Source organism: Eleutherodactylus coqui, chromosome 1, assembly GCF_035609145.1.
Source record: "Eleutherodactylus coqui strain aEleCoq1 chromosome 1, aEleCoq1.hap1, whole genome shotgun sequence".
Lineage (NCBI taxonomy): Eukaryota > Metazoa > Chordata > Amphibia > Anura > Eleutherodactylidae > Eleutherodactylus > Eleutherodactylus coqui.
Genome location: NC_089837.1, coordinates 149,665,370 through 149,680,847, shown reverse-complemented (window position 1 = coordinate 149,680,847; position 15,478 = coordinate 149,665,370). Strand labels below are relative to the sequence as shown.

The 15,478-nt window shown below is 41.9% G+C and overlaps 1 protein-coding gene across 4 annotated transcripts in view; it reads left to right on the top strand.

Moving 5' to 3' along the window:
• The window catches only part of DLG1 (discs large MAGUK scaffold protein 1), a 175,261-nt gene that overhangs the window by 136,143 nt on the left and 23,640 nt on the right, over window positions 1-15,478 (top strand). For 2 of the 4 annotated variants that reach the window (XM_066601662.1, XM_066601654.1), the window contains 3 exons: window positions 6,116-6,292; window positions 7,055-7,124; window positions 11,976-12,075. In XM_066601662.1, coding sequence (XP_066457759.1) covers window positions 6,116-6,292; window positions 7,055-7,124; window positions 11,976-12,075 — 347 coding nt within the window. Of the gene's footprint in view, window positions 1-6,115; window positions 6,293-7,054; window positions 7,125-11,975; window positions 12,076-12,523; window positions 12,558-15,478 lie in introns of all 4 variants that reach the window. The other 2 variants (XM_066601655.1, XM_066601657.1) reach the window with 2 other exon arrangements.

Here is a 15,478-nt window from a genome sequence, read left to right as displayed (position 1 = left end):
CGGTCGCCATAGGCACGATCGCCATAAGGCAGGCACAATCGCCACCGGCACAATCGCCGTAGGGCAGGCGCAATGGCCTTAAGCCCTGAGGATATGTAGTCAGCCAGACAATAATGTGTGGAGGAGCAACTTGTTCCTGGCAAGCTAATATGCAGTCACCCACTCAACCCAGCCCAGAATGGGGAGGAGTGACTGCATATACTAAAAGCCTGCACATGTGAACGATACCAAAGATGTCAGCCAAAGATAGGTGGTGACCCACCATACAGGATATCAACCCTGGCTGATATGACAGCGGGTTGCCCTGTATCTCTAAGGTGGGCCACACTGGCTGACATCTTGGGCTCCCCCACCAACTAGCAAACTACATACAAAAGTACTAATGCATACTGATAAAATGCGGGTGTTAGTACTGCATTTTGGCCAAAACGCATAGGCTGACGGACCGCGTCGAGGTCACACCGCTTCCGTCAGTACCTACGCTAACTCACGATAAATTACATAAAATCACAGAGGTGAGGAAAAAGAAAAAAAACAAACACATTCACTGAAAAAGCCAAAAATACCTGAAGGTCTGCAAAGCAGACACGGTCGCCATAGGCACGATCGCCATAAGGCAGGCACAATCGCCACCGGCACAATCGCCGTAGGGCAGGCGCAATGGCCTTAAGCCCTGAGGATATGTAGTCAGCCAGACAATAATGTGTGGAGGAGCAACTTGTTCCTGGCAAGCTAATATGCAGTCACCCACTCAACCCAGCCCAGAATGGGGAGGAGTGACTGCATATACTAAAAGCCTGCACATGTGAACGATACCAAAGATGTCAGCCAAAGATAGGTGGTGACCCACCATACAGGATATCAACCCTGGCTGATATGACAGCGGGTTGCCCTGTATCTCTAAGGTGGGCCACACTGGCTGACATCTTGGGCTCCCCCACCAACTAGCAAACTACATACAAAAGTACTAATGCATACTGATAAAATGCGGGTGTTAGTACTGCATTTTGGCCAAAACGCATAGGCTGACGGACCGCGTCGAGGTCACACCGCTTCCGTCAGTACCTACGCTAACTCACGATAAATTACATAAAATCACAGAGGTGAGGAAAAAGAAAAAAAACAGGGCCATTGCACCTGCCCTACGGCGATTGTGCCGGTGGCGATTGTGCCTGCCTTATGGCGATCGTGCCTATGGCGACCGTGTCTGCTTTGCAGACCTTCAGGTATTTTTGGCTTTTTCAGTGAATGTGTTTGTTTTTTTTCTTTTTCCTCACCTCTGTGATTTTATGTAATTTATCGTGAGTTAGCGTAGGTACTGACGGAAGCGGTGTGACCTCGACGCGGTCCGTCAGCCTATGCGTTTTGGCCAAAATGCAGTACTAACACCCGCATTTTATCAGTATGCATTAGTACTTTTGTATGTAGTTTGCTAGTTGGTGGGGGAGCCCAAGATGTCAGCCAGTGTGGCCCACCTTAGAGATACAGGGCAACCCGCTGTCATATCAGCCAGGGTTGATATCCTGTATGGTGGGTCACCACCTATCTTTGGCTGACATCTTTGGTATCGTTCACATGTGCAGGCTTTTAGTATATGCAGTCACTCCTCCCCATTCTGGGCTGGGTTGAGTGGGTGACTGCATATTAGCTTGCCAGGAACAAGTTGCTCCTCCACACATTATTGTCTGGCTGACTACATATCCTCAGGGCTTAAGGCCATTGCGCCTGCCCTACGGCGATTGTGCCGGTGGCGATTGTGCCTGCCTTATGGCGATCGTGCCTATGGCGACCGTGTCTGCTTTGCAGACCTTCAGGTATTTTTGGCTTTTTCAGTGAATGTGTTTGTTTTTTTTCTTTTTCCTCACCTCTGTGATTTTATGTAATTTATCGTGAGTTAGCGTAGGTACTGACGGAAGCGGTGTGACCTCGACGCGGTCCGTCAGCCTATGCGTTTTGGCCAAAATGCAGTACTAACACCCGCATTTTATCAGTATGCATTAGTACTTTTGTATGTAGTTTGCTAGTTGGTGGGGGAGCCCAAGATGTCAGCCAGTGTGGCCCACCTTAGAGATACAGGGCAACCCGCTGTCATATCAGCCAGGGTTGATATCCTGTATGGTGGGTCACCACCTATCTTTGGCTGACATCTTTGGTATCGTTCACATGTGCAGGCTTTTAGTATATGCAGTCACTCCTCCCCATTCTGGGCTGGGTTGAGTGGGTGACTGCATATTAGCTTGCCAGGAACAAGTTGCTCCTCCACACATTATTGTCTGGCTGACTACATATCCTCAGGGCTTAAGGCCATTGCGCCTGCCCTACGGCGATTGTGCCGGTGGCGATTGTGCCTGCCTTATGGCGATCGTGCCTATGGCGACCGTGTCTGCTTTGCAGACCTTCAGGTATTTTTGGCTTTTTCAGTGAATGTTATTGACTACACAGATCTGTTTCCACTCCGTGACCTACATCTCCTTCAGAAAGCCTTGTTCTTACTAACAAGGAGGACGTATTTTAGACCTGCAGATAAATCAGCATCTCAGAATTATCAAGCATGTTAACAAGCATATAGTTAGTGCTGTGAAGCCTAATGAAGTCCTACTTCAGACGGATACTTTTACATGTTCAAGGGAAACTAAAATGCCTCCTCAAGACAAATCTTAATGATAGCATCTTGATATCTAGAAGATAACCTTTCTTGAGAGGTTTCTCTGTGTTGGAATATACATTATGTCAAGAAAAAACTAAGCTGAAACTATTTTCCAACTAGATTCTATGGCTTTGTTTTGTGTTTTTGCTTGGTCCAACACATTTTAGGACTTCTATGGTAATTGCACCACAATATTGTGAAGCATATAAATTGGCTTAATAATAATAAGTACAAGCGCTGTATTGTTTGGATGAAAGAACGTGGCCTTTCCTGTAAGGCCAATTATCTACTTAACCACACAATCTGATGCGTAACAAATTAGTTATATACTTTAAAATTTAATGTGTCGTACCCCCCCCCCTCCCCCTTTCAAATTCACCTAGCATACTGATTGACAAAAGCACTATGGGGAGTTTATTAAGACTGTCGTTTCAAATGCCAGTATTAATAGATCTCCCATATGTGCAAGATGCACCTATTGTATGAAGAAACTTATGCCGCTTCATACACTAGACACAACTCAAGCCGTCCGTGTGCCAAAGAAATCTACGTAAGCTGGAGTATATTTCTATTCCTTATGCCAGTTTCTGGTATAAACTATACTTAACCCCTTAAAGGGGTTGTCTCGCGAAAGCAAGTGGGGTTAAGTACTTCTGTATGGCCATATTAATGCACTTTGTAATATACATCGTGCATTAATTATGGAATCGGCACATGTGATGGGGGCGGAGCTACGCGATGACGCGTACAAGGGGGCGGAGCCAAAACGCCGATGGTGACGAGCCGAAGGGAGAAGACCCATCTGCGCAAGCGCGTCTAAAAAAGCAAGAAGACACCGAAATTAGACGGAGCCATGGAGACGGGGACGCCAGCAACGGAGCAGGTAAGTGAATAACTTCTGTATGGCTCATAATTAATGCACAATGTACATTACAAAGTGCATTAATATGGCCATACAGAAGTACTTAACCCCACTTGCTTTCGCGAGACAACCCCTTTAAGGATCAGGCTGTTTTGTATCTTAAGGCCTCATGTCCACTGGGAAAATAAGAATTAAAATCCGCAGCATTTTTCCTGCACGCGGATCCGCGCCCCATAGGAATGCATTGACCACCCGCGGGTAGATAAATACCCGCGGATGGTAATTAAAAAAATTCTGGAGCATGAAAAAAAATGGACATGCTCCATTTAGGTGCGGATCACGCGTGCGGGAGCTCATAGAGCACATGGCTCAATTGATCTCCCGCATGATAAATAAAAGACAATTACAGTGCATCCGCACAGCATCCACAGCCCAAATCCGCGTTACAAATCCGCAGCGGATCTGATTTTCCCCGTGGACATGAGGCCTTAGGACCAGACACTTTTTAGGGATTTTACCCATGTGGCGGTTTTACTGCCCTATTTTGTTTCCTTTAGCTACCAAAATTATTTTTACTGTGTTTTTCTTTCCATGACATATAGGAGGATTATTTAAATATCTTTTTCACTGACTTTTTTTCCCGTTTTTTAGTTTTATTGTGGGTAAAATGCTAAAAAAAGATTTTATTTTTTTGTACATTTATAGCGATTTTTATTTTTTTTATTTTTATTTAATTTTTTTAAAATTTAGTATATTTATGCTAAAGTAAAGTATGGGAACGGGTTCCTCTATTTATTTCGGACATTTTGATATATAGTATGTATGGTTTTGGATTACAGGGCGCATTCGGCGATGGTTTTGGTTGGTATCTGCTTTGGGTTATTTCCTTTTGTTATGTATATATTGTTTAATTCTGTGATATTGTTTGCTTTGTGTATGTAATCATGTTTTTTACTATCTGTCCCCCATGACGTCATATAAGACCTCTGGGGGACATTCATTTTTTTTTTTATTTGACACTTTCCCACTGTAGCTGGGGCATCCATAGGCGCCTCAGTTACAGAAGGAAACCACCCCTGGAGTGACATTAGTCACTGGCAGAGCTGGCCAGGGTCTAGTTTGACGCTCCAGCTCTGCTGTAGCAGGGAACCTCGGAGGTCACATGACCCCCTGGCTTCTGTAGTGAAAGCTACAGTTCTGCTTTTACTTTCTAGTACACAGTGCTCATTGAGCACTGTGTACCTTGGGAAGGAAAGGCAGGAAGGGTTAAATACCCCCCTCCTGCCTTCTCCTCTGGGTTATTAGCTTTTACTAACAGCTGATTAAGCCTCCTGTCTCTGCAATCAATAAGAGGCAAGAAGGGGTTAAGTGCCGCAGTAATTTTACAATCGGCAGTGCTTTAAGGCCAGGACCAGGTGCCGTATATTTACCACGCCTGGTCCTTAATGGATTAAATCTGTCATGGCAGGGTAGCCACACCTCTTATGATATGCTATGCCCCCTTATTAGTAACGGTCATGAGCAGCATAACATTAAAGGGGCAAGTGAGTTTTGCACCAAAATGTAAAGCAGCTTTACACTTATTAATGATGCATGGTTCGCCCCTATGTTTCCATGTAATGTTGAGTAATGAAAGGGTTTCTTAATTTTTTTCCTAACTGTTTTTCACTGATGTAGCTCTACTCGGCATGCATAGTCCTTCTCTAATGACTTTAATGAGATCCGTCATGTAAATGACTAGATATTCAGCAGTTCTGGTAAAATGTCCTGCCACAATGAAATAACTTCAACCTATTTTTAGTTTTTTCAACATAGCAGGCGCAGCGGACAAATCAGAAAGTACTTGAATGCCAAGCATTCTTAAAAACATGAAGAAAATACTATATTATGTAGATAACATGCAGTTCTCTAAAAAGATTTCCATAGACTAGTTTTTGAGATTTAAACTTTATAATTCAGCCAAGAAAAAGTTGTAGCCCTGAGCTCCATGGGAAAAAGGGAAAAATGAATAATGCAATCCGAGGGAGACCTTGCATGTAATTTGTGAGGTTATCCAATGGCCGCCGTAGCAACCACATGTATCATTTAGATTTTAAGAAACTCCTAGTGACAAATATTCTCTGAAAGGGTTGTCCAGTTGTAAACTATTAATTTATTCTCAGTTCAAATCTTCAGTAGTAGATCGGTGGGTGTCTCTCCTCCAAGATCCCTGCTGATCTGGCATTCATTCGGCCGGTGGACTCGTGCACTGAGCTGAATTACTAGGAAGCAGACAGCTCCGCTTCCTACTGCAGTGGTCTGTATTGGTATTGCAGGCCAAGTTCCCATTTAATTAAATAGGAACTGGGCCTGCAATACTAAGCCTGGCAACTGTAGATAAAACGGAGCTGTCTGCTTCCTGCAGAAATCCGCTCTGTGCATGAGTGGACCAGCCTCGACAAAGAGCAGGTTGGTGAGGACCCTGGGTAAGCGACCTCCACCAATCTGATTATGGATGTCCTGTCCTAAGAATAGGGCATAAATAGATTAAAGTTGGACAACCCCTTTTAAGAAAAATTCAGCATAGTGCTATGTGAAATAAATATATATTCACTTTTTTTATTTAGAGCACTTTTTGATTATGACAAGACTAAAGACAGTGGTCTCCCAAGCCAAGGCCTTAACTTTAAGTTTGGTGATATTCTGCATGTTGTTAACGCCTCCGATGATGAATGGTGGCAGGCGCGGCAAGTCACTACAAACGGCGAAAGTGAAGAGATTGGGGTCATTCCAAGCAAGCGCAGGTATAGTAAACCTTTTTCATGGGATTACTGGTTCTATCCCCCTTCCTTCCTTTCAAATACAGTATTTCACATTACACACAATAACCTCAGATAAGTATCTTTGACATATTTTAACTATTCTCCCTATCATTGAAGCCTGTCCTGTCATTTTATGCAATAAACAGGCAGCATCTTGCCATTTCCCCTACCATATTGTATGTTGGCTTGTTTGGCTATTTTGAAAACTCCTATAGAAATGAATGGAGATAGCTGTACAAATGTAACCACCTCTCCATTGACAGGAGCTGTTTCAGCAAGTAGGATGGGGTAGGGGTACCCTTGATCTGGAGATTGGTGCGGATCCCAGAGGTGGGACCCACCTCTATCAGACACGTGAAACTTATTTTCTTTAAAGGGGGTTGTCTGAGTTCTAGCTTATTGGTAAAACAGCTTCTGCATGCAGTAACATAACAAATGGGCATATACCCTTCTTTTCCTGCTGTGTCCCATTCCGGTGTTCGGTCCTCCACGCCTGTGTTTGTTTGATTGAGCACTGAGCTCTGCCATTGGCTGCAGTGCCTGTGACATCCTGTAGACAGGCTATGGCAGCCTGTAGTAAATGTGACTTCAGAGGGGAGACCCGAAGCAGTGCCATGGGAGAGAGCAGGAAGAGGTGAGTATATGTCCGTTATGTTTTACTGATTAAACTACAATTTGGACAACCCCTTCCATGCAAATTATTTAGTATAAAACAACACTGTATTTATTTTAAATGGCCTTTAGGGTAGAGAAGAAAGAACGAGCGAGGTTAAAGACGGTGAAGTTTAATTCAAAAGCCAGGGGAGACAAGGCGGTAAGTAGTTTACGGTATATCTCGCGCATGCAATTATGCCTTATGATTCATCTACTTTGGCTGTCTCTTTACAATTTCTCAAGTATGGTGACCAAGCAACAGTCGGCATCTAGTTTTCTTGTATTTGTAGTGAAATTGGTATATCTACTCTGCTGAAATAATAAATTTCCTTTTTACAAATGCAAAAAATATACATATTGCATATATTCCAATGATTTAGCAAAATATTGCATGGTTGCTTTTTTATAATGGCAGTGACTTGCAGTTTTTACTCTGATAACCTGCTTCAAGTCTCTCTAATCTTTATCCTAATCTAATTGTTGGCACAGACTTCAAAGTAGCAAATATTTAAAGCTCATTATGGCAGCATGGAGAGAAATGCAGGTGGCTACAGCGAGACCTGCTGCTTGTGCTAATTTTATGACGCACTTTTAGAATCTATTTTATGTAAGGAAGCCGTTTGAAAACCTGCAAAATGGGGTAAATGTGCAATATTTAGTATTTCGGAGCCATGATGGGATTTGTCGTCATTTCATTTAGTGGACATGTATATACCTGGACATAAAAAATAAAAAAGAATTTCACAAACGCTAACTACAGCTGAAATTTGATTAGTTGTTTTTCTTATTATTTTAAGAAAATCTTAAGCGAATTATATTTTTAGCAGTACAATATAAAGTGTGTATTGGGACAGTTATGATACCCATGCAATATTTTATAATTTATTTTTTTTTTGTAATCACTAAAATGAACACAAGAAAGGTACATGGCACTGTTAATATAAACTATTAAGCCACCTTCTCACATGAAGGAATCGCTGTGGGCATTCTACATCGGAATACCGGCAATTATTCCACGGGGACCAAATCCACACCTAAATAGTGTGGATTTGGCCACATTTTTACTTGCAAGACTGCTGCGGAAGTTAACTCTTATATTGCAAGGGTTGACTACCGCAGTATGATTTCGCAGCACAAATGGCCATGCTGTGGAATTAGAATTTGCAGCTGCAGCATTTTTAAAAAAAACAAAAAAAACACGAAGTCCTCACGGAAAATATCTGCACCGTGCGAAGGAGATTTTTAAAAATCTTTTACACATGACTTGTACTGTAAACAGTGCGGCACTTCCACAGCATTTCTCTAACGTGAGCAAGGGGGCCTTCTGCAAAGAGGTACTGCTGCTCCAAAGGATAACTCCACTTCCCTGGAATGCTGCTTCTAACATCCCAGATAGTTGTTGTAGGCTGATGCTACAAAAGACTTTGTACAGATGAAGTCACTGGACACACAGAATACAATTCATTTCTGCATGACTATTATGTAACACAGTATTCTGACACAGGTGACAATAGTACTCTGAAGTTTACCATTTATGCTATTGTAGCTGTGCAGCACAAGTCTGTGTAGCCCCAAGTTTACATGACCAGACGTTTTTCTCCTTTTGATGAGAGTAGCTGCTTAGAATTTGACTGCTTTGCTTCTTATCCTTCTTGCTAGAAGCGATTTCTTTGGGGCACAGCAGTACATTAGGGAAAAGAGAGCTTCATCCATGGAAGTGATTTATGCCTTTTACGGTTTTTGTACTGCTTGGTGTACATGGTATATAGGTTGCTTAATAGTAGCCAGTGGTAAACCGTTCTGCATGTCTATGTATTTTAAGAACAGTCTCTCAATGTTAGCTGTATCTAAGTTATGTGTAGATGTAGTTATAAGAGCATGCTATATGACTAAATTTACTAAATGATGTCCTTGTTCTTTGAATGTATAACTGTTGTACACGGACTGTGTACTAACACTGCACCCAAAAATGCATGAAATGAGTTGAAAAATACGCTTGCCATTGATAGAGAACTGCTTTCTTTTTATAATACAAAACAACTTTTTTCCCTCCTGCATCTTTGCCTCCGTGTCACACTACTCCCTTGCTTACATTGAGAACATAAACCAAAATTGTAAATTGCAACCTGAAACAACTTTACACAACTCAGACTTAAAAAAAAAATGTCCTCTGTGATATGTTAACACAGGTTTGTGGAAAATTATATATTGGACCTTTTACTAAGGCCTTCTGCACACAGGCGGATTCGCATTGCGAAATTCGGAGCGGGATTCTGCAGCAAACCCAGCCCATAGCACGCTATGAGAAAACGTGATTTCCTGCCCACGAGCAAAAATCGATTGCGATTGTCTGCTCGCGGGGGAGAAATCGTAGAATGCTGCGATTTTGTGCGGGCTACGCATGTCTGGCTTCTATTGAAGTCAATGAAAACCGTCCGTCCCGCAGCCTTTCTGCAATCATCATTGCAGAATGGCCGCAGTAGCCGCGTCATCGCCATAGCGACAGCACTGCGTACTCTCAATTGCCCATGTGCACCGACTGGCAGATTCGCAGCAGAGGAGAAGACCGGCAGAGTAGTAAGCTGGGGTCACCGGCCGGGCACAGTATCGAATTCCGCTGTGGGAATCTGGCATGCGGGGTCCGTTCCGCCTGTGTGCAGGTGGCCTAACACAAAGGTGTTCAACCAGATTTTACTCTTGCAGCGTTTTGCCAGCATCACTAAAATTTCTGGGTACAAAGGAGCCTTCTCAGAGACATGCCATCAATGCAGCGATTCACGGGATTTCTGTAGCGTAAAGTATAGCAACTAATCGGTGATCAACTACAGCTAATTATCCACTTTATTTTTGCAAAAGCTTTTCGACACTTTTTAAATCTAATGATTTAAAGTGTGATTTCATGGTGACTATATAGAATAGTTGTACGATGTAGGGGGGTCATAAAGCCAGGTCTCAGAACAGAGACCCCCTGTCTTTATAATGTGAGAGCATTTTGTGCACTAGTGGTTTCACTAGTATCACTCAATGTCCACAGCACTCCAGGGTGAGCTGAGACTCGTCGTCTTGGCAGGTTGCAAACATATCTTTTTGTGAAATTTACTCATGTTGCACGGTCTGCAATGTAGTTTAGTTAACAAAGGGCAAAAAATGTTCTGGACATTTGAGACACCTTGTGTGTTAGTACATGGAGTGTTATAAGACAGTGTGTATAGGCTAGGCCTATTTTGGTTTTACTCAATTCCTACCACTCCCATGTGGTAGGAATGGAGTATGTCCCCTACTTACGGACGGAATCTGTTCGTAAGTAGGGGACGTTCCGTACAGACACTAACAGGTAATAAAATAGAATCTCATTGAATACCACACAAAAGGGTCATAGTTATATGATGCTACATCCATCCATATATTATATGGCTATGGAACTCTACAGTATAAACCAGAGCTTGAGTAAATGGAACTTGAAGCATCCCTAAGCGGATTCATGTCCTAGTCCATAAGGTAACAAACCCTCGGTAAGCAGAAGTAAGTTCATCCTACCTGTTCCTGATGTGTGGGTCTCCAGCACGCGTTTTTAGGGAACCCACCTGTTATGGTGTAAAGGATCTGGTTGCTGTAGTTTACATTACATCTCCTATCTGGTTATGGCAAACTAACATAGTGGTGATTGTCTGCACATCTGTGTACATACCTACTGTAGAAGTCACAGGAGAGGGAACCTTACATTTAAACACTTACCTCTAGTTGTTCACGGATGGTATTAAGATAGTTACATCCTTGCTTATGCTTCTCTCCCACCTTTCTTATGGGACTCCTAATTACCTTGCACTCTGATATTGCTATTGTGTAACGTGGTGGATTAACACAACGCTCCTGTAAATTCCCGTTTACCTCCTACCTTGTGTTTTGTCTTATATTCCACTTTTCTGTTGATGGACAGACCATATCCATGTCAATATACATGTAGTTTGAACGTAATGGGATCATTGCAAGGGAACAATCTGTAATGTTAGCTCAAACAAAAGTGAAAGGTGCTGTTACTGTAACCTGTAAATGACGATGATGATGGTAATAAAACATCACGCTGAGAAGTGGCTGATAATCTGTAAGATAAAGCAGTATGCATGTTTTTAGTTAATTTTTAGTTATTTTTTAACATTTGGAGCAAAATCCTTATCAATTAAACACCAAACCATTTAAATTACAAATCTACAACTCTCATTGAATATTTTTCTTTTTGAATTAACCCTTTCTAATCCACTGTCTGATGTCTGAAGACATTATGATTTAAGGCTGTACAGTTCCGATAATGGAAGCCGCCCGTCGGGGTTCTCTTACTGTATATTGCCAGCCTCTCTGCTGTTGGAGCCTATCCCGCGTGTCACCTCATGCAGTACTGGCTTTAGCCAGCAGATAGCGCCATTGTATAATGGCAGAAAAAGAATAAGCCTCCTAGGAAAATCAGGTTACAAATTGGATTGGAAAGGGTTAATAAGTATTGAGTCCACCGAACTCATGCTGGATAATGATTTTGAATATTCATTTTCCATTTTTGCTACTTTTATTACATTTACACCTACTTTCTCCAGTATACGGTAGAATTCATGTGAGTACGCGGCCGTCAAGCAAACTTATACGAATCAATTTACGCAAAAATACCCACAAGGTTAGTTTAATAAGAGACGTTTGCAAAAGTTAATATTCATGCATAGGTGGCATGTAGAAGATTTCCCGGGATGGCCAGCTCCTATCAAAACTCAAAAATTCATGCAGCTTATGTAACGAAGTAGTAGTGCACTTAAGAGCGACCGTGGGCTTCCTTTAGAGTAACAAACTAAATCCATACTGAATATTGTCATTACACGTCGTTCATTGCAATATTCATATGAGACCCTTGAACTTCAAACTACATGTTATGGAAACTTTGGTCAGCATCCACAGATCTGCTAGGGTGGGGCAACTGTACACATGGACATTAGACATCCTTTGTTTTGCCCCTCCTTTTCTTCTTCAGCAGTCATTCAATGACAAGCGTAAAAAGAACCTCTTTTCCCGAAAATTCCCATTCTACAAGAACAAGGACCAGAGTGAGATGGAAACCAGTGATATTGACCGTAAGTATGTGACATAACGGGAGACGCTTTAGAAAGGTTTGCTAGCCTGTAGTAGGGTGTTACAAATGAGGCATTTTCAAGAACAGTACTTGGTTTTCAATCTCCTTACAAAATTACCTTAATGTCTCAGTGCATGCTGGGGATATGGAACTTGGTGAATGTTGCTTCTGATGGCTTAATGTAACAACTTTGCTGGCTCGTTATGTAAAGCATGCACTGTATTATATAAGGTAATGTTTAGGCAAATTTATCAACTATTTTCAATTGTCCATGTTCAGGTACCCATATTAAAATGCGTGGAATTAGGCAGAATTTTAGAATTTTGGCTTTTGACCTTTTCCTGAACTTGGAAATGCCTTTTTCATGTAGCGCCATTTGTGTATATTTTACTGACGAGTCTTTTCTCTGTGATTATTTCTTTGTTTTTGTTTGCTCTCTGGGACTACAGGAGGTCCCTGACGACATGGGATCAAAAGGCCTGAGTAAGTGACAGAACAATCGCCACCTAAAGTATTATTTCTAAAATTAAGTGAATTTTCCCTCTTTGGAAAGGGGGATCCTGTCATTCCTTCCTTGGAAAGAGTAAAATAGTTTTCAGAGTGGCCTTTTATATTGTCTTGTGATTAAGCAACACACTTTGGAACTGTTTTGGATTGCTTATATTTTTTAGCAAAGACCCAACTGCATTAATAATTTCTTCCTTATTGTTTTATTTAACTGAAACCCCGTGTTCATTATACAAAGGTTTAAAGTATTTTGGTTAAAGATTGAGGAGGAATTGTTAGATAACTTCAGCCTACCCCCTTAAAGGGGGAATGTTTTCCCAAACAACCCCACTATGAGCCATAAAGAATGACAGCCACTGTCAGCCCTGGCCCATCCACCTATTACTAGCGCAGATATTTGTGTAATGCTATACATGGCAGGAGGACACTTCAAAAACTTCTTGGAACCGTTTAGCTGATCTGACTAGCTGGCTGTATTTAGAAAAGGCTTTGTTTGTAAGACAATCCTTTAAAATATGAGTCTCGCTGTGTTGGACCTTGGAGATCAGTAATAGCTGTAGCTCTATATCTGGTGGATTAATTGCTTGCAATGTATACTCATCCTACCTCTGCTGTAAAAAAAAAAAAAAATTAAATAAGAAAATATGCCCTCCATGAGCTGACTTCCCGGTGAGTTTAGGGTGGGTTTGTGATTATACACAGCAGCCAACAGACACTGTAATAAATTGATTTCAGACTCTCTCAAACCCTCATTAGGAGTGTTGACCCATGCTGAATTCAAGCATGCAGTTTTCTTGTAATATTTTTTTTTCTTCTTTTAATGTAGCTTTTTAACTAAAGTCACTAATGGAGACACAAGAAAGGAAAAGTAGAAATTTATAAAGAAAAACACTTGCATTACAACTGTAATGTGTGAATCTAACCCAAAGATGGAAACACATGGAGCAGCACTAGTGCAGTTAGGGATCACATCTGTGCATTGCTGTGGTTTTAAAAATAAAGGGCCAAGCCTGCAAAAACATATTTTTCCATCTCCCCCTCTGCCCCCTCCTCTGATTGCTTGTCACATTCTGTAGGTCCTCTCTGTATATTGCAGTCCCTTCCATGCAGCACAGCCTCATGTCTGATGCTTATCAGGCACCATCCTTATGTTGCTTTCACATGAATCCCATGATGCATTAGTGCAGCATTACATGATCAGCTACAGACTGTACACTCTCTGCAACATTTCTTTTACCACCTACATTCTATATTCACCTCAATAAGCTACATAATTAAACAGTCAGGAGGATGAGCTGTGATGTCCACTATTATAACGAAGTGACAGGAGCTGTGTAATCATCAGTAACTGACAGGAGTGTGTGGGTCTTCCTCTAGGAAGTTTATTTGGTAAGCTCCATATAATAGCATCACACAAGCTGAGCAACTGACATGAAACTGAACACACAAACCCAAGAAAATCTAAGCTGATCAGTTGAAATCACATGACCATCTGAGGAGAAAGCGGACTGGAGTTTCAAATAGGAGGGAGTAACTGACCAAAGTAATACATACAGTTAGGGCCAGAAATATTTGGACAGTAACACAATTTTCGCGAGTTGGGCTCTGCATGCCACCGCATTGGATTTGAAATGAAGCCTCCACAACAGAATTCAAGTGCAGATTGTAACGTTTAATTTAAAGGGTTGAACAAAAATATCTCATAGAAAATGTAGGAATTGTACACATTTCTTTACAAACACTCCACATTTTAGGAGCTCAAAAGTAATTGGACAAATAAACATAACCCAAACAAAATATTTTTTTTTCAATATTTTGTTGCGAATCCTTTGGAGGCAATCACTGCCTTAAGTCTGGAACCCATGGACATCACCAAACGCTGGGTTTCCTCCTTCTTAATGCTTTGCCAGGCCTTTACAGCCGCAGCCTTCAGGTCTTGCTTGTTTGTGGGTCTTTCCGTCTGAAGTCTGGATTTGAGCAAGTGAAATGCATGCTCAATTGGGTTAAGATCTGGTGATTGACTTGGCCATTGCAGAATGTTCCACTTTTTTGCACTCATGAACTCCTGGGTAGCTTTGGCTGTATGCTTGGGGTCATTGTCCATCTGTACTGTGAAGCGCCGTCCGATCAACTTTGCAGCATTTGGCTGAATCTGGGCTGAAAGTATATCCCGGTACACTTCAGAATTCATCCGGCTACTCTTGTCTGCTGTTATGTCATCAAAAAACACAAGTGACCCAGTGCCATTGAAAGCCATGCATGCCCATGCCATCACGTTGCCTCCACCATGTTTTACAGAGGATGTGGTGTGCCTTGGATCATGTGCCGTTCCCTTTCTTCTCCAAACTTTTTTCTTCCCATCATTCTGGTACTGGTTGATCTTTGTCTCATCTGTCCATAGAATACTTTTCCAGAACTGGGCTGGCTTCTTGAGGTGTTTTTCGGCAAATTTAACTCTGGCCTGTCTATTTTTGGAATTGATGAATGGTTTGCATCTAGATGTGAACCCTTTGTATTTACTTTCATGGAGTCTTCTCTTTACTGTTGACTTAGAGACAGATACACCTACTTCCCTGAGAGTGTTCTGGACTTCAGTTGATGTTGTGAACGGCTTCTTCTTCACCAAAGAAAGTATGCGGCGATCATCCACCACCGTTGTCTTCCGTGGACGCCCAGGCCTTTTTGAGTTCCCAAGCTCACCAGTGAATTCCTTTTTTCTCAGAATGTACCCAACTGTTGATTTTGCTACTCCAAGCATGTCTGCTATCTCTCTGATGGATTTTTTCTTTTTTTTCAACCTCAGGATGTTCTGCTTCACCTCAATTGAGAGTTCCTTTGACCGCATGTTGTCTGGTCACAGCAACAGCTTCCAAATCCAAAACCACACACCTGGAATC